General features: G+C 37.1%; 1 protein-coding gene across 3 annotated transcripts in view; it reads left to right on the plus strand.

The window, feature by feature from the left end:
- LOC106080489 (uncharacterized) overlaps window positions 1-26,263 on the plus strand; it is a 99,967-nt gene that overhangs the window by 72,756 nt on the left and 948 nt on the right. For 2 of the 3 annotated variants that reach the window (XM_059364814.1, XM_013241869.2), the window contains exons 2-7: window positions 1,633-3,535; window positions 7,430-7,906; window positions 17,636-17,674; window positions 20,201-21,232; window positions 21,295-21,664; window positions 25,788-26,239. In XM_059364814.1, coding sequence (XP_059220797.1) covers window positions 1,706-3,535; window positions 7,430-7,906; window positions 17,636-17,674; window positions 20,201-21,232; window positions 21,295-21,664; window positions 25,788-26,239 — 4,200 coding nt within the window. In that variant the 5' untranslated portion in view covers window positions 1,633-1,705. The remainder of the gene's footprint in view (window positions 1-1,632; window positions 3,536-7,429; window positions 7,907-17,635; window positions 17,675-20,200; window positions 21,233-21,294; window positions 21,665-25,787; window positions 26,240-26,263) is intronic. The other variant, XM_013241870.2, reaches the window with a different exon arrangement.

The following is a 26,263-nucleotide window of genomic DNA, read 5'->3' on the forward strand; positions in this document are numbered from 1 at the left end:
AATCGAATTTAGATAAAATTTTGTGTGAATATGATTTTTTTGAAGAAATTTTCTGTGAAAATTAAACATAGACTAATTTTTCTATGAAAATCAAATTTCGGTGAAATTTTCTATGACCAATTCTAAATTTGTGTAAAAATCATTACTCGTCGAAATCTTCCATGAAAATCAAACTTCAAAGTAATTGTCTATGAAAATCAAATTTGACGAAATTTTCTATGAAAATCGAATTCGGCGAAATGTTCTATAAAAATCAAATTTCGAAGAAATTTTCTATGCAAATCAAATTTTGACGAAATTTTCCGTAAAAAATCAAATTTCGACGAAATTTTCCGTAAAAATCAAATTTCGACGAAATTTCCTAGAAAATCAAATGTCGACGAAATTTTCCGTAAAAATCAAATTTCTACAAAAATTCCTAGAAAATCAAATTTCTACGAAATTTACTATGAAAATAAATTGTAGACGAAATTTCCTATGTTAATCAAACTTCAACGAAATTTTCTGTGAGTTTGATATCAAGTCAAATGCTATAACAAAGCAAAAACACATTTTCTGCCTCACTTAAAAAAGGCTTTTTGTTTTCATACCCCCCACCATAGGATGGGGGTATACTAATTTCGTCATTCTGTTTGTAACACCTCAAAACACCATCGTCATGACATTTTAAGTCGGGCTAGCCATGTGCGTCCGTCCGTCAGTCAAAAGCACGCTAACTTTCGAAGGAGTAAAGCTAGCCTCTTAAACTTTTGCAAAAATACTTCTTATTAGTGTAGGTTAGTTGGAATTGTAAATGGGCTATATCGGTTCATGTTTTGACATAGCTGTCATGTAAACCGATCATGGATCTTGACTTCTTGAGCCACTAGAGGGCGCAATTCTCTTCCGATTTGGGTGACATTTTGCAGGAAGTCATAACGTCTAACAACTGCTCTTATAAAGCTGCCATATAAATTGATCTGGGATCTTGACTTCTTAAGCCTCTAGAGGGCGTAATTGTTATCCGTTTTTTCTTACAACGACTTTTTCCATGAACATGGTCTGAATCGGCCTATAGCCAGCTCCAATAGCATAACAATTCTTATCCATTATTCTTTGTTTGCTTAAAAAGAGCTGACGCGCAAAGCACTCGACCAATGCGATCCACGATAGAGGGTATATAAAAATCGGCACGGCTGAACTTAGCACCCTCTTGTTCTATTTGAAATAGATCACCCTATGCTCTGCAGCCGGACAATATCGGATTCTATTAATATCAAATTTCAACGAAATGTTTTGTGAAAATCAAATTTTGAAAAATTTCTATGAAAATCCAATTGCGGATAAAACTTCCTATGAAAATCAAATTTTGACGAAATTTCCTAAAAAAAAATATATACTTCGGTGAAATTTTCTTGTATTTATGGTGAAATTTTTTAAAAAATCTAGATTTCGCAAAATATGCATTTTTCTAAAGAATCTAAACTTTTAAAAGCGCTTCCCATGAAGTTTAATTTTTTCCAAACTTTTGAAAACAAAAATTTAAAATTTTTATTATTTTTTTTTTTATATAAAAGTTTTTAAAAATATATTTTTCCATAAAAGTGTTTTCTAAATCATCTCTAATTCTTTTCTTACTTCTTCTCATTTCAGATGTTTGCTTTTATTTAAACAAAAACTTCTATTACACACACTTTGATTCTTAGTTCCTTCCTCCTTCTTTCCAATGGCTATGAAATCTGCTAGTCCCAGCGAAACCATTATTGCCACAGTTTCCGATTTAATGGAAGAATCTCGCAAATTCAAAGAAAATCTAGAAATACAAAAACAAACCAAAGAATATGCCGGCGATGGGCTTACTGCAACCATACACTCACAAACTCCTAGCTCCTTGGCCAACACCTTGCAAATACCCCAACATCAAATGCCATATTCAGCTGAGCCTCCAGCGAAGGAGACTCAACTGCTGGAAGAGACTGCCCAACGTAATCCCAAATTGAGTATATCTCGATCTCAGGATGATGATCATAGAGAGGAGGAAACCTTTGGTAGGGCCACACCAATATCCTATGGCTCACAAGGGGGCTCGCCATGCTCCTCATCTTCGATTATGACATCCACACGTGCCGGGCTTAGTTCAATGGGCGCCTCCAGGGCCAGCAACTTTCGCATGAAATTCCGCAAAAGTCACACATGTGGCAGTCTATTTGCCAAATGCAATTGCGGAGAGGTAACAACAAGAACCATGGTACCCATTAGTCCACCACCTATGGGGCCAGCAGTCGTTGCGGCAGCCAGTGGTGGCTCACGTGCAATTTCAATTGATAACTGTTTAAATGTAACGGCGAACAGGGCAACAACAACAGCCACCATACATAATTCCAATGCACCGCAAAAACAGCAGCAGCAGCAACAACATCATTACCATCAATCTATGCATTTGTCCATATCACCCTCCTCCAATACGGAATCTTCACTGGCCTCCTCCATATCGGATGGGGCAGGAGGCCTTAAGTTAACCAGTTCGTCGGGTATCTATTCTCTTTCAACCCAAACATCGTCAGCCACATCGGCTTATCTATCGCGAGATGAGAGTCTTACGGCTAGCTTTGATAATCAACTGCTCTCACCTTCGGGCGATGTGTGCGGAGAGACATCGAAAAGTTTAACGGCAGCAGCACCGCCACCACCAGCAGCAGCATCAAGTCTACCCAAGCAAGCAGCTATTAGTCAAGATACGGAGCTCGCGTCGTTTGCACGTTCCAAACCCCAATATATACCGCGAATCTCATCACCTGCACCTACGGCTGGTACCGATTGCAGTGCTTCGCCCAGATCTTCACCTTTGCCGATTGCTCGCAAATCGGAAATATCATTGCAAAAATCTAAGAAACTTTTTCAATCCTATTCGCATCCCGACACCGACTTCATATTCACCGATGAAAATAAACATCCTTCGCGAGAGTCCTTGCAGCATCTACTCAGTCCACAGCAACAATCGCAAGAAACTGTGATAACATCGCGTGGTGGTCGTGTCGAAATCAAACAACCCAAAAGATCCTCCTCGCCCAATATAGGGCAATATCATGTGCTAGATGTGGCCGTTCATCCAGATATCTTGGTGAAAATTTCTCCTAAACATTCGCCTTTGTGTGAAACACGAAGACCTCACGATTCACCCTTAGCCACCAGATCCACACAGCAAAGACGTCGTCTACTGCAAAGATCACATGAAATAGATTCGGGAGGTTCCACCTCGGACTCGGAAAAGTCGGTGGATATCAAATCGCCCACATTGCTCAAATCTCCCTTGAGCAACAGTAGCAGTGCGGCCAAATCGGGAATTTTGAATAGTCCCCTTTTGCCATCGAAACGGTTGCCAGGCGCCCAGGGATCCCCAACAACAACAGGTGGGGTAGCAACGGATGACTCGAATTTTCATGCAGCCCAGAAATATTTTGCCGAGAGTGGTATTTTAGGTCCAGTGCCAAGCACAGCGAGTAATTTGATAAGAAAGACATCCAAAATATTGCAGGACACAACGGTCATTGAACAGGTGAGTGGAAAAAAATATTTTCACAGTAAAAATTCACCAATGGAACATAAACATTTTATAAGGAAATTTTCTGAGTTTAAAGTTTTAAAGGAAAATTTCCAAATGAATATTTACTAGAGAAATTTTCACTCTAAAATTATTCAGCATGAAAAATTAACTGAGAAATAAACTTTAAAATATTTTAATTCGGAAAATTTCTTTATTAAATTTTCACTGCGGCAATTTCTTTAGTAAAATTTCACTCTGAAATTTTCTTTAGTAAATTTTCACTCTGAAAATTTCTTTAGAAAACTTCCACTCTGAAAATTTCTTTAGTAAACTTCCACTCTGAAAATTTCTTTAGTAAATTTTCACTCTGAAAATTTCTTTAGTAAATTTTCACTCTGAAAATTTCTTTAGTAAATTTTCACTGTGAAAATTTCTTTATTAAATTTTCATTGTGAAAATTTCTTTATTAAATTTTCACTGTGAAAATTTCATTAGTAAATTTTCGCTGTAAAATTTTCTTTAGTAAATTTTCGCTGTAAAAATTTCTTTAGTAAATTTTCGCTGTGAAAATTTCTTTAGTAAAATTTTTAAAATTTAAATTTGAAAATTTCTTTAGTAAATTTTCACTGTGACAATTTCTTTAGTAGATTTTTGAAAATTTAAATTTGAAAATTTCTTTAGTAAATTTTCACTGTGAAAATTTCTATAGTAAATTTTCACTGTGACAATTTCTTTAGTAAATTTTCACTGTGACAATTTCTTTAGCAAATTTTCACTGTGACAATTTCTTTAGTAAATTTTCACGGTGACAATTTCTTTAGTGAATTTTCACTGTGAACATTTCTTTAGTAAATTTTCACTGTGAACATTTCTTTAGTAAATTTTCACTGTGAACATTTCTTTAGTAAATTTTCACTGCGAACATTTCTTTAGTAAATTTTCACTGTGACAATTTCTTTAGTAAATTTTCAATGTGACAATTTCTTTAATGAATTTTCACTGTGACAATTTCTTTAGTGAATTTTCACTGTGACAATTTCTTTAGTAAATTTTCAATGTGACAATTTCTTTAATGAATTTTCACCGTGACAATTTCTTTAGTGAATTTTCACTGTGACAATTTCTTTAGTAAATTTTCACTGTGACAATTTCTTTAGTAAATTTTCACTGTGAAAACTTCTTTTGATAGTTTTCACTGTGAAAATTTCTTTAGTAAATTTTCACTGTGACAATTTCTTTAGTAAATTTTCACTGTGACAATTTCTTTAGTAAAATTTTTAAAATTTAAATTTGAAAATTTCTTTAGTAAATTTTCACTGTGACAATTTCTTTAGTAGATTTTTGAAAATTTAAATTTGAAAATTTCTTTAGTAAATTTTCACTGTGAAAATTTCTATAGTAAATTTTCACTGTGACAATTTCTTTAGTAAATTTTCACTGTGACAATTTCTTTAGCAAATTTTCACTGTGACAATTTCTTTAGTAAATTTTCACGGTGACAATTTCTTTAGTGAATTTTCACTGTGAACATTTCTTTAGTAAATTTTCACTGTGAACATTTCTTTAGTAAATTTTCACTGTGAACATTTCTTTAGTAAATTTTCACTGCGAACATTTCTTTAGTAAATTTTCACTGTGACAATTTCTTTAGTAAATTTTCAATGTGACAATTTCTTTAATGAATTTTCACTGTGACAATTTCTTTAGTGAATTTTCACTGTGACAATTTCTTTAGTAAATTTTCACTGTGACAATTTCTTTAGTAAATTTTCACTGTGACAATTTCTTTAGTAAATTTTCACTGTGACAATTTCTTTAGTAAATTTTCACTGTGACAATTTCTTTAGTAAATTTTCACTGTGACAATTTCTTTAGTAAATTTTCACTGTGACAATTTCTTTAGTAAATTTTCACTGTGACAATTTCTTTAGTAAATTTTCACTGTGACAATTTCTTTAGTAAATTTTCACTGTGACAATTTCTTTAGTAAATTTTCACTGTGACAATTTCTTTAGTAAATTTTCACTGTGAAAACTTCTTTTGATAGTTTTCACTGTGAAAATTTCTTTTGTAAATGGGACAGTCAGTTGTGTTAGGCCCTTCGACACCTTTCTGCAATTTTGCCCAGATCGGTCCAGATTTGGATATAGCTGCCATATAGACCGATCTCTCGATTTGAGGTTTTGATCCCATAAAAGGCACATTTAATGGCCGATGTCACTGAAATTTGGGACAGTGAGTTTTGTTGGGTCCTTTGACAGTCTTCTTTAATTTGGCTCAGATCTGTTCAGATTTGGATATAGCTGCCTTATAGAAATTTGGGACAGTGAGACTCGTTAGGCCCTTCGACATGCTTTTTGGCGCAGATCGGTCCAAATTTAGATATAGCTGCCGTATAGACCGATCTCTCGGTTTAAGATCTTGACCCCATAAAAGGCGCATTTATTGTCCGGTTTCACTGAAATTTGGGACAGTGAGTTGTGTTAGGGCCTCCGACATCCTTTTTCAATTTGGCTCAGATCAGTCCAGATTTGATTATAGCTGCCATATAGACCTATCTCTCGATTTAAGGTCTTGTGCCCATAAAAGGTGAATTTTTGTGAGATTTTGCCGAAATTTGGAACGGTGAGTTGTGTTAGGGCCTTCGGCATCCTTTTTTAAATTGGGTCAGATCGGTCCAGAGTTGAATATAGCTGCCTTATAGACCGATCTCTCGATTTAATGTTTTGGGCCCATAAAAGACACATTTATTATTCAATGTCGCCGAAATTTAGGACAAAGAGTTGTGTAAGAGCCTTCGAGACCCTTCTTCAATTTGTCCCAGATCGGTCCAAATTTGAATATAGCTGCTATATAGACCGATCTCTTGATTTAAGATCTTGGTTTGATAAAAGGTGTATTTATTGTCCGATGTCGCCGAAATTTCGGGCAGTGAGTCGTGTTAGGGCCTTCCACTTCCTTTTTATACCCTCCACCATAGGATGGGGGGTATACTAATTTCGTCATTGTGTTTGTAACTACTCGAAATATTCGTCTGAGACCCCATAAAGTATATATATTCTTAATCGTCGCGACGTTTTATGTCGATCTAGCCAAGTCCGTCCGTCTGTTTGTCCGTCTGTCACGCTAACTTCCGAAGGGGTAAAGCTAGCCGCTTGAAGTTTTGCACAAATACTTTTTATTAGTGTAGGTCGGTTGGTATTGTAAATGGGCCATATCGGTCCATGTTTTGATATAGCTGCCATATAAACCGATCTTCGGTCCTGACTTCCTGAGCCTCTAGAGTGCGCAATTCTTATCCGATTGGAATGAAATTTTGCACGATGTGTTTTATTATGTTATCCAACAATTGTGCTAAGTATGGTTCAAATAGGTTCATAACCCGATATAGGTGCCATATAAACCGATCTGGGATCTTGACTTCTTGAGCATCTAGAGGTCGCAATTATTATCCGATTTGCCTGAAATTTTGTACGACGGATCCTCTCATGACCATCAACATTCGCGTTTAGTATGGTCTGAATCGGTCTATAGCCCGATACAGCTCCCATATAAAACGATCTCTCTATTTTACTTCTTGAGCCAACAAAGGGCGCAATTCTTATTCGAATTGGCTGACATTTTACACAGGACTCCAACATATAATTTAATTGCTGTCCTAACCAGACCATATCTTGATATCGCTCTAATAGCAGAGCAAATTTTTTCTTTTTTTTTTGCCTAAGAAGAGATGCCGGGAAAAGAACTCGACAAATGCGATCCATGGTGGAGGGTATATAAGATTGGGCCCGGCCGAACTTAGCACGCTTTTATTTGTTTTATTTTTTTAATTTTCACACTGAAAAATTAATTTTGGTAAGTTTGAATGAAATATATTGATTTTTGTTTTCCCCTCCCTTCTTTCAGATTCGCAAAACTTCCATGATCTTGCGTTCCAATATCAGCAGCAACAGCAGTACTGCAACCTATAGTCAATACCCCAATGCCAGTGTTATGCCAAAGACAGTCATTAACAGCAACAACGCAAGCAGCAACGTGGCTCAAACCTATCCCCATGCCAATAACAATAGCACACTTCCTGCCGCAAATTCTTTGACTTTGAAGCTTCAAGGCAATGTCATAGCCACCTCCAACACTGCGGTCTCACAACAACAGCAACCACAACCTGCACTCATTTATTCTCCACCCTCACCACAATCCCCACACACCATGGCCACCAAGTGTGGCTTTAGTCCTAATGTCACCACACAAAGTTGCACTGTCATCGATGACAAGGATGCCCAAATCAAAAGCTTACAAGGAGAAATTGTTTCACTCAAGGATGTGATTAAGTCTCGCGATGCCGAGATAGTCAAATTGCGAAGGGAAATACACAAATTGAAGGTAAGCTAAAAAGCGGGTGGGGGGTGTCGCAAAAGGAGGAACAGAACACTTAAACCATTAAAGGATTAGAAGAAACTGATAAATATTGTTTGCCATGATATCCAGCTACAACATGTGTGGGTTACAATGAATGAATAATGAATTTTTCCTTGAAGGTCATGAATTTATTATCGATGGAAATGTGTTTGGAGTGGGTTTAAATGAGTGGGAAAATTCTGGAATATTTTCTATGCATTAAAAAATTTTTAGAAAATTTAATTTTAGTTTTCTACAAAAAATCTTACATCGTCAATGTTTTCTGTTGGCGCTCGGTAGAACACAATTAGCCCTTCTTAGCCAGAGTTCAGCCACTTGAGGCCCCCTACATATCTCAGTATTGCAAAGATGATCAGGAAAAACAACTACAACTCATAGCTTTGAAGGATATCATGGCCTATCAACATGACATACAATTGTGATTTTAAGTTTTTAATTTTTGTGTTTTTTCGTTATTGCAAAGTTAAAATGTTGTCCATTTTTTGCTAGAAACTTCACGCTTCAATTTGTTAACTCACAAATATTTAATTAAGCGTTTAGCACATTTTGTGGCAAATCTATTGCTGATGCAAAAAATGATCACAGATAAGTCCCAAGATATGGGGTGTTGTCGATATTTGCTGGTCTTTCAACCGATAACTCATCTCTTGCCCAGCACCTCCTCCTTTATTCTAGAATCTGTTTGCATTTAGCACCAATTTTTGATGTTAATAGACTGTAGCTCTATTTCTCATTTTTTTTTTCATTTCAAATTTCTTTCTTTAACTTCACCTCGTTGGTTTATCAGAGATTATAAAAAAATAAAAGCTCTGCCAGAGTCAGATACAAATTTGATTATCTAGTTTACGAGCATTGTTGTATTTGATTAGTAGGGATTTCTTTGGCGTCTTTGGATGTTGTTATCTGTGAGCACGCATTTCATTTGAAAGCAATGACAGTGTAGCTATAAACTCTGCCTTCCTTCAACTTTAGGGTGTTCTTAAAAAATGTTTTGTATTTGTTTAACATTTTTGTTAAGCAAGCATATGAGTAAAAAAAATAATAATTTGCGACCTGAACTATTTGCTATGCTATTTTGGAGGCCACAATCTTTTTTGTGAATTTTTGTGTAAATAAACGCACACTCCCCTATGACTAGTGTGGGTCATTTTTTTTTAATGTTTATTTTGGAAAGTAAATATTGAAGTTTTTTGAATACATATTTGCAAATTATTAACCTATTTAATCATAGGAAACAATTAAAAATCGGCTCATTTAAAAATAAATATGTCACCGTTTTGGGCTGGGTTCAATTTTGCACAATCAGTTACTTCAATTTTCTAAAAAAAATTAAAATTTTAAGTAAGTTTATACTGGTACTAGCCGAACCGGGTCCGGTCCGCTGCGCCTTCTTTAACTCTCTAATATCTTTTTAGGGTGGGGGCACTTCGCCCTGAGTGTAGATATCGAAAAACAAGTAAAAAGGCATAAAGTTATGGGCCGGGCCGACCTCTGGTATATACCCACTACCTTGGGTATATTACATATACCCCATATCGTCACAATCCGGTGAAAATTGTATAACTTAAGCACCCAAATTCGGCACGGACATTGAGTGGTCTAATATATATATCACTATTCAATTTTTAAGAACAAAATATTGGTCTTTTTGGCCAATTATAAACCGATCTAAATCATATTAAAGTCGGATATCGTGAGGCTTAGAAAACCTCACTGTTTAAAATTTCAGCGAAATCGGGTAATAAACAAAGCTTTTATGGGCTTCAGTCCCCTTATCGGGAGATCGGTCTATATGACAGCTATATCTAAATATAGTCCGATCTAAACAATATTTAAGTCAGATGTCAGGAGGCTTAAAATAACACACGGTTTTAAATTTCAGTAAAATCGGGTAATAAATAAAGCTTTTATGGGCCTCAGACCCTTTATCGGGAGAACGGTCTCTGTGACAGCTATATCTAAATATAGTCCGATCTGAACCATAATTACGTCAGATGTCGGGAGGCTTAAAATAACCTACTGTTGCAAATTTCAGCGAAATCGGATGAAAAATAAAGCTTTTATGGGCTTCAGACACTTTATCGGCAGATCGGTCTATATAACAGCTATATCTAAATAAAGTCCGATCTAAACCATATTTAGGTCGGATGTCGGGAGGATTAAAATAACTCACTGTTTTTAATTTCAACGAAATGGGGTAATAAATAAAGCTTTTATGGGCTTCAGACCCTTTTTCGGGAGATCGAACTATATGGCAGCTATATCAAAATATAGTCCGATCTGTATCATATTTAAGTCGAATACTGGGAGGCTTAAAATAACATACTGCTGCAAATTTCAGCAAAATCGGATAAAAAATAAAGCTTTTATGGGCTTCAGACCCTTTATCGGGAGATCGGACTATATGGCAGCTATATCAAAATATAGTCCGATCTGTATCATATTTAAGTCACATATTGGGAGGCTTAAAAGCATACTGCTGCAAATTTCAGCAAAATCGGATAAAAAATAAAGCTTTTATGGCCTTCAGAGCCTTTATCGGGAGATCGGACTATATGGCAGCTATATCTAAATATCGTCCGATCTGAACCATATTTAGGTCAGATGTCGAGAGGCGTAAGATAACCGATTGTTGCAAATTTCAGCGAAATCGGGTAATAAATAAAGCTTTTATGGCCTTCAGACCCTTTATCGGGAGATCGGTCTACATCGCAGCTATATCTAAATATAGTCCAATCTGAACCATATTTAGATCAGATGTCGGGAGGCTTAAAATAACCCACTGTTTTAAGTTTCAGCGAAATCGGGTAATAAATAAAGCTTTTATGGGCTTCAGACCCTTTATCGGGAGATCGGTCTATATGGCAGCTATAACTAAATATCGTCCGATCTGTACGATATTTGGATCGGATATTGGGAGGCTTAAAACAACCCACTGTTGCAAATTTCAGCGAAATCGGGTAGTAAATAAAGCTTTAATGGGTTTCAGTCCCTTAATCGGCAGATCGTTCTATATGGCAGCTATATCTAAATATAGTCCAATCAGAACCATATTTGATTCAGTTATTGGGAAGCCTTAAACTCCTCACTGTTTCAAATTTCAGCAAAATCGGTTGAAAAATAAAGTTTTTATGGGCATTATACCCTTTATCGGAAAATCGGTCAATAAGCAGCTATATCCAAATATGGTGCGATTTGGCCCGTTCAAGAACTTTACCAGCGTGCATCAAAAAGACGTATCTGTGCCAAATTTCAGCTGAATATTTAAATTTTTGAAGGCTCTAGAGTGAATACAACAGAGGGACGGACAGACGGATAGACGGACAGACAAATAAACGGACAGACGGATAGACGGACAGACACACGGACATTGTTAAATCGTCTTAGAATTTTACGACGATCCGAAATAGGGTCGGAAATTGATATTTCGATGTGTTGCAAACAGAATGACTAAATGAATATACCCCCTATCCTACGGTAATGGGAAAAAAATGAACCTTATGTTCCATCAACCAATACATCCAATAAAAGAGTTGCCATGGAGGAGTACCTTATACTGGTATATACTGCTGCCATCTATACAGTTTTTCCTAACCCAAGTTGCTGATGTGCAGACAGCAATTTTTTTTTATGGAACAAGAAAAAGCTTGCTAACTTCGGCCTGCAGGAATTTTAAGAACCCACCAACATGGATTCTGCTAAAAATTTATAAAAACTAAATTTAGTTGAAGGACAGAATTTTATTCTACCTACCAAATTTCTGTTAAACCTAAAAAAATTAAAACTTCTTGGAACCGAACAAAAATAATCGAGAGACCGGTTTATATGGGTGCTATATCAGGTGATAGACTGATTTGGAACGAATTTGGCACAGTTATTGGAAGTCTTAACAGAACGACCCATACAACATTTTATCCAAATCGGACAAAAATTGCTTCCTGTAGCCCGGCAAGAAGACAAATCGAGAGATTGGTTTATATGGGAGCTATATGATATTAAAGCCCGATTTGGACCGTACTTAGCACAGTTATTGAAAGTCAACAGAACACTACATGCAAAATGTCAGCCCCATATGATCTTTATTGGACAACGAATTCGCTCAGAGGGTTTAATGTCATTTAAGTTTGGATGTTAGATGAACTCCATTCATAAAAGACATTTTTTCAGACCGATTTGGGGGGGTTTTCGGGGTTTCGGTGGTCCCCCAGGCACTTGGCCCTGAAAAGAATATCAGCGTCGTGGTCTTCTCTCAAATATGATTTGTTTGAACCCCACATTGTTCGCATATTACTCCCAAATACCAAATGTTTGAGTCCCATATTGTAGTGATTAGTAAATAATTGCTGTTTGTGAGGTATTTTGGGAAAGGGGTAGACCCCAGAAAATTGGTCCCAAAAGTGGGTACCAATTTCGTGCTCTACTCTCCAATAACTTTCATTTGACCTACACATTGATATGGTCACTAAATATGACCGAGATGGGGGAGTGGGGTGGTCCTCTAAACATTTAGCCCTGAAATAAATCAGGGTCGTACGTCTTAGATCCCATAAAGTAGATATATTCTTGATTGTCATGACATTTTAAGTCGATCTAGCCATGTCCGTCCGTCCGTCTGGCGAAAGCACGCAAACTTTCAAAAGAGTATACTAGCCTCTTGAAATTTTGCAAAAATACTTCTTAAAAATGTAAGTCGTTTGGGATTGTATCAAATCAGTCCATGTTATGATATAGCTGCCATATAAACCGATCTTGGGCCCTGACTTCCTGAGCTTCTAGAGGGCGCAATTCTTATCCTATTTGGCTGAAATTTTGCACGTGGTGGTTTGGTATCACTTCCGACAACTATGCCAAGTATGGTCTAAATCAGTCTATAACCTGATATAGCCGCCATATAAACCGATCTTCTGCCTTGACTTCTGGAGCTTCTTACTTTTTACTTGAATTGGCTATGACAGAATATTTATTCCAATAGCCGAACGTAAAATAGCGTTCCAAGCGCCTCGATCTTCTGTGCTCATTCTAAAATCTCTGACACCAAGTTCCGAGGTGTCTCCCACAACTTGATCTTTCCATCGGGCTTTTGGTCTTCCCGGTTTGCGTGTACCACTGTGTTTGCCTTCAAAAGACTTCTTTGTTGGAGCTTCTTCATCCATTCTGACAACATGAACTAGCCAACGCAGCCGTTGTATTTTGATGTGCGTAACTATGCTATCGTCGTCATACAGCTCGTGGTTCATACGTCGCCTATATTCTCCGTTAACGCAAACTGGTCCATATATATAACGAAGAATCTTTCTCTCAAATACTCCAAGCACTGCCTCATCTGCTTTCACAAGTACTCATGCTTCAGAACCATCTGCTTTCACAAGTACCCATGCTTCAGAACCATATAACAGCACGGGTAGTATCAATGTCTTGTATAGTGTAATCTTTGTTTGTCGAGAGGTGGCATTGTTTCTAAACTGCTTACTTAGTCCAAAGTAGCATCTGTTTGCAAGTATTGTTCTTCGCTTAATCTCATAACTGGTGTCATTAGTTTCGGTTACGGCAGTGCCGAGGTACATAAAGTTACTGACTGTCTCAAAGTTGTGGTTCCCAACTTTCTCCATTTTCTTTAACTGCTCGGCTGTGTAAGGCTTTTTGGGAGTTGAAACCATCCATTTCGTCATTCAAAGAACAAAAAAATTGCGATCCATGGTGGAGGGTATATATTGGGTTGCCCAAAAAGTAATTGCGGATTTTTTAAAAGAAAGTATATGCATTTTTAATAAAACTTAGAATGAACTTTAATCAACATACTTTTTTTACACTTTTTTTCTAAAGCAAGCTAAAAGTAACAGCTGATAACTGACAGAAGAAAGAATGCAATTACACATTCACAAGCTGTGAAAAAATTTGTCAACGCCGACTATATGAAAAATCCGCAATTACTTTTTGGGCAACCCAATAAGAATCGCCCCGGCCGAACTTAGCACGCTTTTAATTGTAATATGTACGATTTTCTAGCATACTATAATTGCCCTCCAGTGGTAATATACAACAATTTGTTGTTTCTGCGTCTGACGGCAATGATTTAAAATTACATACTCGATTCAGGCTTAACTTTCAATTGATAGTAATAGGCGGAAATATTACTCCAATGCCTTTTTCTATACTCGAAAACAAATTGTACCGGTATTTCTAGTAATAATATTTGTTATAACCCCCCAAAATGATGAAAAATCCCCACATTTTCATAAAAATATTAGAAAACTTTTTTGTTATTCTGGTTGCCCAAAAAGTAACTGCGGATTTTTCATATAGTCGGCGTTGACAAATTTTTTCACAGCTTGTGACTCTGTAATTGCATTCTTTCTTCTGTCAGTTATCAGCTGTTGCTTTGACCTTGCTTTAGAAAAAAAGTGTAAAAAAGGTATATTTGATTAAAGTTCATTCTAAGTTTTATTAAAAATGCATTTACTTTCTTTTAAAAAATCCGCAATTACTTTTTGGGCAACCCAATAAATACAAAAAAGATCATAAAGCCAAATGGATGTTCAGGCCGATTTTTGGACGGTCATATGCCGAAAACAATATTTGGGCGTTATGACCGATCACAGAAAAATTTGCTTTATCTATATTCGAACCGATTTTCATGAGATTCACCAGTTATGTCGAGAGTCACGGGAAAATCCTTTCTGCCAAATTTCGAAAGAATCGATAAACAAATGACCATTTATTACATTATTACTGTAAATCGGACGAACATATATATGGGAACTATATCCAAATTTGAACCGATTTTTTCCATTTCAATAGGCTTCGTCTCTACGCCAAAAAGATGTATGGCCAAATTTGAAGACGATCGGATGAAAATTGTGACCTGTAGTTTGTACACAAACTAACATGGACAGACAGACAGACTGACATAGCTAAATTGAATCAGAATGTGGATCTGAGTCGATCGGTATGTGTATCAATGGGTCTATCTCTCTTCCCTCTGGGTGTTACAAACAAATGCACTAAGTTATAATACCCTGTACCACAGTATTGGTGTAGGGTATGAAAATATTCAAAATATGCAAAAATGTGCCAAAATATGCAGTTAGCATAAAATATGCCAAATTTTCAAAGCATTTTCGATAAAATCAAATTCTGTATTTTCAAATTTTTTTCCGATGCTCTAATTATATCTTAACTCTTAGAAGATATTTCAATGATGATTGAAATCCTACTCAATATTTTTAGGGTGCTAAAAGGTTTAGCGCGTGTATAAATTACTCATACCCGACAAGAGATCGAGAAAATTTTTCTCAAAGACAATAAGCCAAAAAAAAAAAAAAATCGAAGTGTGTTTTTACGGCTATTTTAACAACAATAGAGGTAACAATTTTCTTTGTTATGCAAATCAAGCAATTGCTGCCCAGATGATGGTGTTTTTTTTTTTGGATTTCCTACAATGTAGCAGACTATAACAAAAAGAAAAATCAGATATATGTTATCTCTCATTTTTGGGCGTCATTTTTATTAAATATGCTCTGTATACAAAACTGCAACCTTCTCACTTCATCATCATCATATTGTGTTGGTTTGTGTCGTTTTTGTTTCTTTACGAAATGTGTAAAAATGATGTGCAAATAAATGTGCGGCGATATATTTTGCGACGCCGATTGCCACCAAATGTCAACAAATGTCATGGGGAATAATTTGAGAGAGCAGCATCACAAAATATCAGTCAGGCACCAGTTTAGTCTGAACCGTAAATGTGGCTCATGTGTCTTTTCTCAATGGGCTGCCGGCTCATGACAATGTCTGATTGGAGCTAATTGTTTCTGGGTCTTGCCATCGAATTTTTTTGTACATATTGTGGAGATTTTTTTTCATTTCATTTCATTTTTTTCATTTTGCATAACTAATTGAGAATTTTGACCTGATCGTAGTAAAGAGATGTTATTTATGGTTGATCATTTGGTTTGTTTAAGTAAACAAGATTACCTGACGTTTGAATATATAAAAGCGTCATAGTTTCAGAAAATGGTTCTGGGGGTTATCATAGTGGAAGAAAAGTTTGCTGAATTATTTAATGAGATAAAATTGTATTGGATTTTTATCTAAAAAGAATATTTTACTGGAAGGTTTGGCTTATGTCACTTTACTAGTTCAATTACAAAACAAACACTGTTAGTTAACCAGTTCCGTTCGTTCACTCAAATCGTTCACTAATTCAGTTCGCTTACTAGTTCAGTTCATTCACTAGTTCAGTTCGTTCACTAGTTAAGTTCATTCACTAGTTCGTGCACTAGTTCAGTCAAATAACTATTTCAGTTCATTTACTAGTTCAGTTGGTCCACTAGGTTAGTTCGTTCACTAGTTCAGTTCGTTCACTAGTTCAGTTCGTTCACTAGTTCAGTACGTTCACTAGTTCAGTTCGTTCACTAGTTCAGTTGGTTAACTAGGTTAGTTCGTTCACTAGCCCAGGTCGTTCACTAGTTCAGTTCGTTAACTAGTTTAGTTGGTTCACTAGGTTAGTTCATTCACTAGCCCAGTTCGTCCACTAGTTCAGTTCGTTCACTAGTACAGTTGGTTCACTAGTTCAGTACGTTCACTAGTTCAGTTCGTTCACTAGTTCAGTTCTTCCATTAGTTCAGTTCGTTCACTAGTTCAGTTCGTTCACTAGTCCAGATTTGTCACTAGTCCAGATTGTTCACTAGTTCAGTTCGTTCACTAGTTCAGTTGGTTCACTAGATCAGTTCGTTCACTAGTTCAGTTCTTTCACTAGTTCAGTTCGTTCACAAGTTCTGTTCGTTCACTAGTTCAGTTCCTTCACTAGTATATTTTGTTAACTAGTTTACTTCGTTTACTAGTTCAGTTCGTTCACTAGTTCAGTTCGTTCACCAGTTCAGTTTTTTCACAAGTTCAGTTCGTTCATTAGTTCAGTTCGTTCACTACTTTAGTTGGCTCACTAGTTTAGTTGGTTCACTAATTCAGTTCGTTTACTAGTTAAGTTCATCCTTTAGTTCAGTTCGTTCACTTGTTCAGTTCGTTCACTAGTTCAGTTCATTCACTAGTTCAGTTTATTCACTAGTTCAGTTCATTCACTAGTTCAGTTCGTTCATTAGTTCAGTTCGTTCACTAGTTCAGTTCGTTCATTAGTTCAGTTCATTCACTAGTTCAGTTCCTTCATTGTATATACAACAATACGCTTTAATGACTGCCAATGACCATTCACTTGTTTCAGTTCACTGAACTAGTTCGTCTTGTGAGCTGTTTGTGTCACTATTTGGTCACCGTTCTGCATCTTTCACTCTTTTCTCTTGAAGCTCAGCCTTATTGCACAAGTAACCACAAAAAAATAAACTCTTACTAAAAGAAATTAGTAAAATTTGCAATAAAGTAAAATATTGCCTGATATAATGGCGCTTATAGTAACTGCAAAATTACACATTTGAAGATTATATCACATTACCTACAAATTGTGCTCAATTAGCTTCGCTTTTGATACGATTTGTTTTTGATTTCTTTATAATTTCGCTAATAAAATGCCAAAGAATTTTCTATAACTACGAAATGTTTAAATTACCATTACCTCTGGTGTGTCAACATGTAATAATTTTCCTACATTTTTTTACTCTCTTTCTCACTTCTCTTCTTGTTACCTCTTATTTGTGCGTTTTATCGTTGGTTTTTTTTTTGTAAAATGTTATCTTATTGCAGGAACAAATAGATTCCAAGCAATTTAGCGGAGAAATAAAGGTAAAGACATAATAGTTGTAAATTGAAAAATTATATATACGTAATATGTATCATATATACTATAATATATGTACATAACATGTATGGAGGTAAGACAGCACCTATATTAAGAATAGGTCGACTATAAATATTTACATTGGAAGATTTAGTGGTTTTACTGCGTTATTCAGTGAATACATTAGGGTGGTTTTGGGGATATGTCGTTGGAAATTGTAAGAGTTTTTATAGAACTTTAAAGGAAACTGGCCTGTTAAAGTAAAGAAACAAAACCATACCACAGAGTGAACTGAGCTATTGAACTTACTGAACGAGCTAGTTCAGTGATATTATCTCAAACCTACAACGCCGAAATAGACTGTTCGGCCAACAAACATATATAAACCCAGCTCACTTTATAAATTGAAATAGTGAACTAACAGAACGTACTAGTTCTGTAGTCTCAAATCTACAATAGCGAAAGAGACGAATCGGCAGACAAAAATATTCAATTCCATCAGAAATGAATTACTGAATAGAACTGAACTAACACAATGAACTAGTTCTTTGATCTCATATCTACAATGCCGAAAGAGACTGGCCAGTAAATAAAAATAATTTATTTAGTGAACTGGATCACCCAATGAACTAAGCTAACCGAATGAATAAGCTAACGAATGAGCTGAACTAACTGAACGAATTAGTTTAGTGATTTCAAATCTGCAACGGGGAAAGAGGCTGAACGATAAACGAAGAAAGAAAAACTAGCTGAACTGAACCAGTGAACTAATTGAACGAACTAGTTCAGTGATCCAAATATAAATCAAAAATGGCACCATAATTGTAAACAGATTGTGTGCCTTCCACTCCTCCAGGAGGATGTTCGGTAGAAAGTGGGGAGTAAACCCACAGTACAACAAGCCCATTACTGGCTTAGGTGTATCCTAACTTAAGCTCAAAGTTGGTTAAATGATTAATTTACACCATTGCGAGAACTGTGCTGATATATGGGGCACTGCTTTGAAAAAAAAAAAACTGAAGACAGGACGTCTAGTACCTTAGAGCTTAAGAAGGTACCAAAGATTGACGAGGTTTGGAAACAGTGGAGACTTGAGGTCCATACTTAAGGCAGGTTAGGAACCGATGCTTAATATGCAGCCTATTAAGGTCTATATTGCGCTCAAGCTCACTGAGCTTTGAATGCTGAAGGGGGACTTATAGGGTTCCTGTTTTATTCTGGATACTACAGATGCGGCGGGTGGTTTTAGACCACCTGGGCTTGAGATTATACAATCTTCCAGATTCGCTTTCCCGATATAGAGCATTTGGAGGAGTATGGTGTGTTTGAGGGCGATGAAGGCTGACTGTGGAAAGTCTCAGAGTATCTGAGGCTGAGATTGATTCAAGATAAGAGGTGCTTCAAGATAAGAGAGAGGGTCTCCGACTACCTCGTTCTGGGATCGATACAAGATAAGGTCATCGGGATTCACCTTTCCGAAAGAGAGAGTTATGAGGCAAATTTTTTATTTGAGAATGATGAGGGTGGACTGAAGAGGGTTTCAGACTACCAAGGACTGAGGAGGAGGCTTCGGGATTCACTTTCCGAAAAGAGTAGCGGAAGCGGATGCTATATTTGAAAATAGGGAGGGTGGATTGAAGAGGGTTTAAGACTACCTGGGGCTGAGATAGATTTAAGGTAAGGGCTTCGGTATTCACTTCCTGGGAGTTAGATCAATTCTTCGAGATTCGCTTTTGTGAAAGAGAGCACTAGGAAGCTAGAGAGAGAGAACTATAAGGGTACACCGAGGAAGGTTCAGACTTCCTGGGGCTGATATAGATTCGTTTCGGGATTTATTTCACGATTCGTTTTCTGAAAAGGAAGGATTATGAGGCGATTGCTATATTTGAGAATGATGAGAGTAGACTGAGAAGGGTTTCAGGCCGACGTGCGATCTGTAAATACCATCGACTGAAAGATGGTAAAGAGATTGCTGGATTTCGTTAAGAGGCACAGAGTACTAGCATAGGTATCAAAACAGGGAACTGTGCGATAGACCGTATGGCGGAGCTCATGGGAATCATAATGTTTTTTGTAGAAGATTTCTTATAAAGGAAGAGACAATCTCACACTTGCTTTGTTCATTTTGTGTATGCCGTCGAAGAAAAGTTCCTTGAATGATGTCTGCTCCTCAAAGAGGGGCTAGCACGCCCAGAAGAGAGGCGTGTGTTTTATTTTAGAATATACTACATAGTGCAATTCACGATAATTTTATTATGCTTATAATCTGTTATCGCCTGATATCGCGCATACCAGATCAACGATCAAAATGCCTAAATATGAATTGTTCACTTCTTCAATTAATAGACTAACTAGTTTCAAAAAAAAAGATGTAAATATTTGAGATACTCTTCCTAAGATACCTTTAAGATCTTTAAGGTAGCCAATACCTCGTTCTTCTCTGGTCTTAGAAAGCATTTCCTGCGTACTCGTATGTCATATAAATTTTATAGATTTTTTTTTTTTATTTTCTTCTCCATCTCTCTCCACAGAGCGTTCTCCAGCAAACAACAAATCACATTCCTTTGGCCCATGATGAATTGCTGCAACCACCCTCACCCACTGTGCAAAATATTAATCGTTCATTTATAGGACCATTGCAGTGTCCCGACATTACCAGCTCCCACGATAGACTCTGTGAGAAATGTAAGAAAATGGTCCTGGAGACTAGCAATACTTCCCCGGTGGAAAAGTTCACCAATGCTCCAGCCGCAGTGTTGACGGCAACAGAAACCAAAGTCTCTCCAGAGAGTAATGGCAGCAGTTCCATTGATTCTTCCATGTCGGAACAATATCAATCCTGTAACTCCACCTCCGCTTCCACTGGTACGTCCTCTGATACCTGGCCACCGGCTGAACATCGAGCAAACAATACAGAACAAGATCAACCAATAAAGGAGGCCATGGCCAAAACTGAAGCCACAGATGCCAATGGTTGTGCTATTAAGAATAAAATTCTTAATCATCCCTTGCAGCCGGTGCTCAAGAAACAGGGTGTGTCCGGTGAGAGTTGTGAGACTTCCATGCAGCAATCTATAAATGTGCCCATACCCAAGTACGACAAGGATTTTGCCAGCAAGCAACTGATCAAAGAGGCCATCATGGATAATGATTTTCTCAAGAATATCGATGCCTCTCAAGTAAGGGAGCTGGTGGACTCTATGTATTCTGTGGCCATACCAAAGGGCAAATTTGTTATACGTGAAGGAGAGGTGGGTGCCCATTTGTATGTCTCCGCCGAAGGAGAATTTGAGGTGGAGAAAAATGGCAAAGTTTTGGGAATTATGGGTGCTGGTAAGGCCTTTGGTGAATTGGCCATTTTGTATAATTGTACCAGAACAGCTTCAATACGTGTGCTATCGGATGCCAGGGTATGGGTCTTGGATAGGCGAATTTTTCAACAAATCATGATGCGCACGGGCATGCAGCGCATAGAGAATAGTGTTAACTTTCTAAAATCGGTGCCTCTGTTGAAAAATCTTAGCGAGGAAATATTGGCCAAAATTGCCGATGTCTTGGAAGTGGTAAGTAAAGAATTTACATCGCTAACTTTTTCAGTCAACTGAAATTTCTTCTTCTGCCATAGGAATTTTATCCAGCTGGCACTTATATTATCCGTCAGGGAGCCAGTGGCGATACTTTCTTCTTAATCTCCCAAGGTTCGGTTAAGGTCACCCAAAAGTTAACACCCTCTGCTGAGGAAAAAGAAATACGCACTCTGGAGCGTGGTGACTATTTTGGTGAGCAAGCTTTGATCAATGAAGATAAGCGTACCGCCAACATAATTGCCATGGCTCCTGGAGTAGAATGCCTGACTTTGGATCGTGATTCGTTTACCCATCTCATTGGAGATCTATGTGAGCTTAAGGAGAAAAATTATGGCGATGAAAGTCGTGTGTTGGCCATGAAATATGAAGAGAAGACCAAAGAGATATTTGGAGCTAATCTGCAGCAGGGTGAGTAAGATAAGAATATGAGAAAATGAGTATAAGCAAGTAAAATCGTGCTAAGTTCGGTCGGGTCGAATCTTGGGAAACGGACCACCACGGTTTCTATTAAAAATTTATACAAACTAAATTAAGTTGAAGGGCATTATTTTATTCTACATACCAAACTTCTGTCAAACTAGCAAAAATTAAAGCCAAATATGAGCCGTATCGTACGAACATTACATCACGAATTAATTCGTAAGTCACCCGACCATTGTCATTACCCATTTGGTTCTCCACCTATTATCAAGACGTTCCAAAGGAAGCGGCTTGAGACGCCTAATATCTCTATCTGAGAACCAGATTAGTGAGCCAATTCTGACGCACTAATGGAATTCCCTTTCCCACTCTGTACATTACACATCATGCTGGAACCCACCAAGCAAAGCCTGGAATGGATCTGTCGAAGCATTTTTACACAGTAAAACATCCAACTGACTCTGACAAGAGAGAATGTTTTACCTTCCCATAGCGGTCGTGTCATGACACATAGCTGCTCCATAAGTTACACAAGGAACAAATAGGCCACCATATACAGATTGAACAGCACGACGAATTAATCACCAATCACTTGCCAGAAAACGTTTCACGATTCCGGCTACTCCAGCCATCTTCACCTGATACAAATTGCTAAGGAAACCCATGCTCTCTGAAACAGACCCTCCCAGATGTCTTACGAGCGCTAAATGATAATTCCGTCGGACGGCGTGAGCGTGAAGTCTATATCCAACAGCCTTAGAAGTCGTGGAACTTTGTATCGGTTACACACTAGGGGAGGCAAGGCATAAAATTTCTAAGAAATGGTCTCTAAAGACGATCTTACTATAGAATCTTTCCCAAGCAGACATCTGAATGACATCGGGTTCACATGGGACTCATTTGAAATGTATTTGGAAGTACCGTAGGATTCTGCTGACAAATATTAAGTATCACCGGCCGTCAAACCTAATAATCCACATAAGCTGTATCCCCGCTATAAGTTAATAAGGATCGTTTGGGATTGAAATGAGTAGTTTGGAAGTACATAGTTTGGATTTTTAAATCTCCATAGATAAAACCAAGAAGGATTTTCGGGTTATAAATATTACCTCTTGAGGGTAGCAGTCCGAATCAGCTATGCAGAGGACCGAAAGGGTCTTGGAGAAGGTATACGAATTGGCTAGACCTAGGGGTTGAACGTAAACCCAGAGAAAAATGAGTTATGCTTGTTACAGAATGGTCACAGTGCAGACTGGCAATAGGCTCGAAATCGGAGTATAGTCGATTGGCTCTGTAGGAGCGCAAATAAACCAATACTAACTTACTTATCAGTAATCTTGTAGACGGCAATGGAAAAAGAGATCAACCTAACCTAACATAAGGACATTACAGCAGTTCCAGACAACATGGTTTCTTTGCATAGGTAGAATTACGAGGACAACAGAGCACTGGCGACTATTTCCGGTTTCCGAACCACAGATATATTAAATATGAGGCAGCCAATGTGGTTAAGAAATTAAAGGCGATAGGAGAGTGGGTAGAGGACGAGAGCAGGTCATACCATCGAAGGATAGTTTAGGCGATGGTAGAAAACCTGCGAAAATGGTCGATGTGTCAATCTTCTTGCTGTAAATGTCATCCAAAAACAAATGCTATTAAACGGACGTAGGCAAAGACATAGGAATCTGGGATACCTAAGAGGAATCTGAAATTAACAAGAGGAGTCATGGACTCCATAGGCGAATCAAGGATTTCTTAGAGAAATCTTTCGTTCTTTTAAGGAATCATGCATTAGTTAAAAATCTTGAACTCCTAAGAGGAATTTTGGATTCCTTAGAGGAATCTTTATTTTCTTTAGATAAATGTTTAATTCCTTATAGCAATTTGGACTCCTTAGAGAAATCTTGGGTTCCCTAAAGAAATCTTGGATTCCTAAGATAAATCTGGGATTCTTTAGAGGAATCCGAGATTACTTAGGGAAACCTTGGTTTTCATAGAAGAATCTTTGATAAATCTTGGATTCCTTAGAGGAATCTTGGATTACTTCGACAAATCTTGAATCAGGAATCAGGGGTTTCTTAGAGGAAGCTTTAATTTTTTCAGGAATATTAGATTCCTTAGAGGAATCTTTTATTTCTTAGAGGAATCTTTTATTCCTTAGAGGAATCTTTGATTCCCTAGAGGAATCTTTGATTCTTTAGAACACTCTTTGATTCATTAGAGGAATCTTTGATTCCTTAGAGGAATCTTTGATTCCATAGAGGAATCTTTGATTGCTTAGAGGAATCTTTGATTCCTTAGAGGAATCTTTGATTCCTTAGAGGAATCTTTGATTCCTTAGTTAAATCTTGCATTCCTGAGGGGAATCTTGGACTCCATCCAGGAATCTTGGATTCCTAAGACGAATCTAAGAACCCTCAGAGTAACCATGGCTTCCTTGAAGGAATCTTGGACTCCTTAGAGGAATTTTGGATTGCTTAGATGAATCTTGGATTCCTAAGAGAAATCATGGACTCTTTAGAGGAATCTTAGATTCTTCAGAGCAATCATGGACGCCTTAGAGGAATCTAATGATCCTTAGGGGAATCTTGAATTCCATGGAGGAATCTTGGATTCTTTAGAGTTATCTTGGATTCCTTAAAGGAATATTGCATTCCTTAGACGAATTTGGGATTCCTTAGAGGATTCATAGGATTCTAAGATGAATCTGGTATTCTTTAGAGGATTATCTGATTCCTTAGATAAAAGTAGAATTCTTTAGGGGAATCTTAGACTCCTTCGAGCAATCTTGTATTCCTAAGACGGATCTTGGATTCCGCAGAGGAGTCCTGGATTCCTAAGAAGAAGCTTGGATTCGTTAGAGGAATCTTAGATTCCTTAGAAGAAGCTTGGATTCGTTAGAGGAATCTTTGATTCCTAAGAAGAATTTTGGATTCCTTAGAGAAATCTTAGATTCCTCAGAGCAACCTTGGATTCCTAAGGGGATTCTTGTATTCCTTAAGGAAATCCGAAATTTCTTAGAGATTCCCCTGAAGAATATAAGGATTTTTAAAACCAATCTGGGATTCCTAAGAAGAATCTAGGAATAATTATAGAAATTTTGAATTCTTTAGAGGGATTTTGGATTCTTTAGAGGAATCTTGAGGAATCTTTAGAGAAATCTTTGTTTCCCTAGGTGAATCTTAGATTCCTTGGAAGAATTTATTGGAATCTTGTATTCTATAGAGGTATCTTTGTTTCCTTAATGAATATTGGATTCTTTAGAGGAATAATGACTTCCTTAAAGCAATCTTGGATTCCTTAGAGGAACATGAGATTCCTTAGAGAAAGCATGGGTTCCTTAAAGGAATCTTGAATTTCGTAGATGAATCATGGATTCCTTGGAAGAATCTTTGATACCATGAGGAATCTTGGATTCCTTACAAAAATTTTGAACTCCTTAAAGAAATTTGGGATTCCTTACAGGAGTTTTGGATTCCTTAGAGGAATCTAGGACTCTTTCGAGTAATTTAGGATTTCTTTGAGAAATCTTGGATTCTTTAAAGAAATCTTGGATTATTTAGATTAATTTTTGCTTCCTTAGATGAATCTTGGATTCCTTAGAGCAATCTTGAACTCCTTAAAAGAATCTTGGGGTCCTTAGAAGAAGCTTGGATTCTTAGAGGAATCTTACATTCCTTAGAGAAATTTTGAACTGCTTGGAAAAATCTTGGAATTTGAAGGAAAATCTTTGTTTCCTTAGATGATTTTGGATTCCTTAGAGGAAACATGGCTTCCTTAAAGCAATCTTGGATTCCTTGGAGGAATCTTGGTTTTCTTACAGGAGTTTTGGATTCCTTACAAGAATTTTGGATTCCTTAGAAAGATTTAGGACTCTTTATAGGGATCAGTCATTCCTTATAGAAATTTAGGATTCCTGATTCGAAAGGAATCTTGGACTCCTTTTTATTTCTTGCTATAAGAAGAAAATAATAATATAAAATTTTGACTGCTGAACTTTACACTCTTACTGGATTTTAAACTTGAATTTCCATATTTTTATACTCTTTTTTGATTTATTTGAAGATTTTAGCTAATTTAATTAAATGTTTTTAAAATTTTCCCCACCCAGAATTTCCCGATTTGCAGCTAACCGATCTCGAAGTCGTTGCCACTCTGGGAATTGGTGGTTTCGGTAGGGTGGAGCTGGTAAAGGCCTATCAAAAGAATAGCGTCGATATCTATGCCCTCAAATGTCTCAAGAAAAGGCATATCGTTGATACCAAGCAAGAGGATCATGTATTCTCGGAGAGAACCATTATGATGACCTGCAATTCGCCATTCATATGTCGCCTATATCGTACATTCCGTGATGAGAAATATGTGTATATGCTGTTGGAGGCCTGCATGGGTGGCGAAATATGGACCATGCTAAGGGATCGTGGGAGTTTTGAGGAAAATGCTGCACAATTCATCATAGGCTGTGTGTTGCAGGCGTTTGAGTATCTACATGCTAAGGGTATTATCTATAGGGATTTGAAGCCGGAAAATTTAATGTTGGATGAAAGAGGCTATGTTAAGTTGGTGAGTAGGAGAAAGGGAAATTTT

Source organism: Stomoxys calcitrans, chromosome 3 (genome assembly GCF_963082655.1).
Source record: "Stomoxys calcitrans chromosome 3, idStoCalc2.1, whole genome shotgun sequence".
NCBI classification, from domain to species: Eukaryota; Metazoa; Arthropoda; class Insecta; order Diptera; family Muscidae; genus Stomoxys; species Stomoxys calcitrans.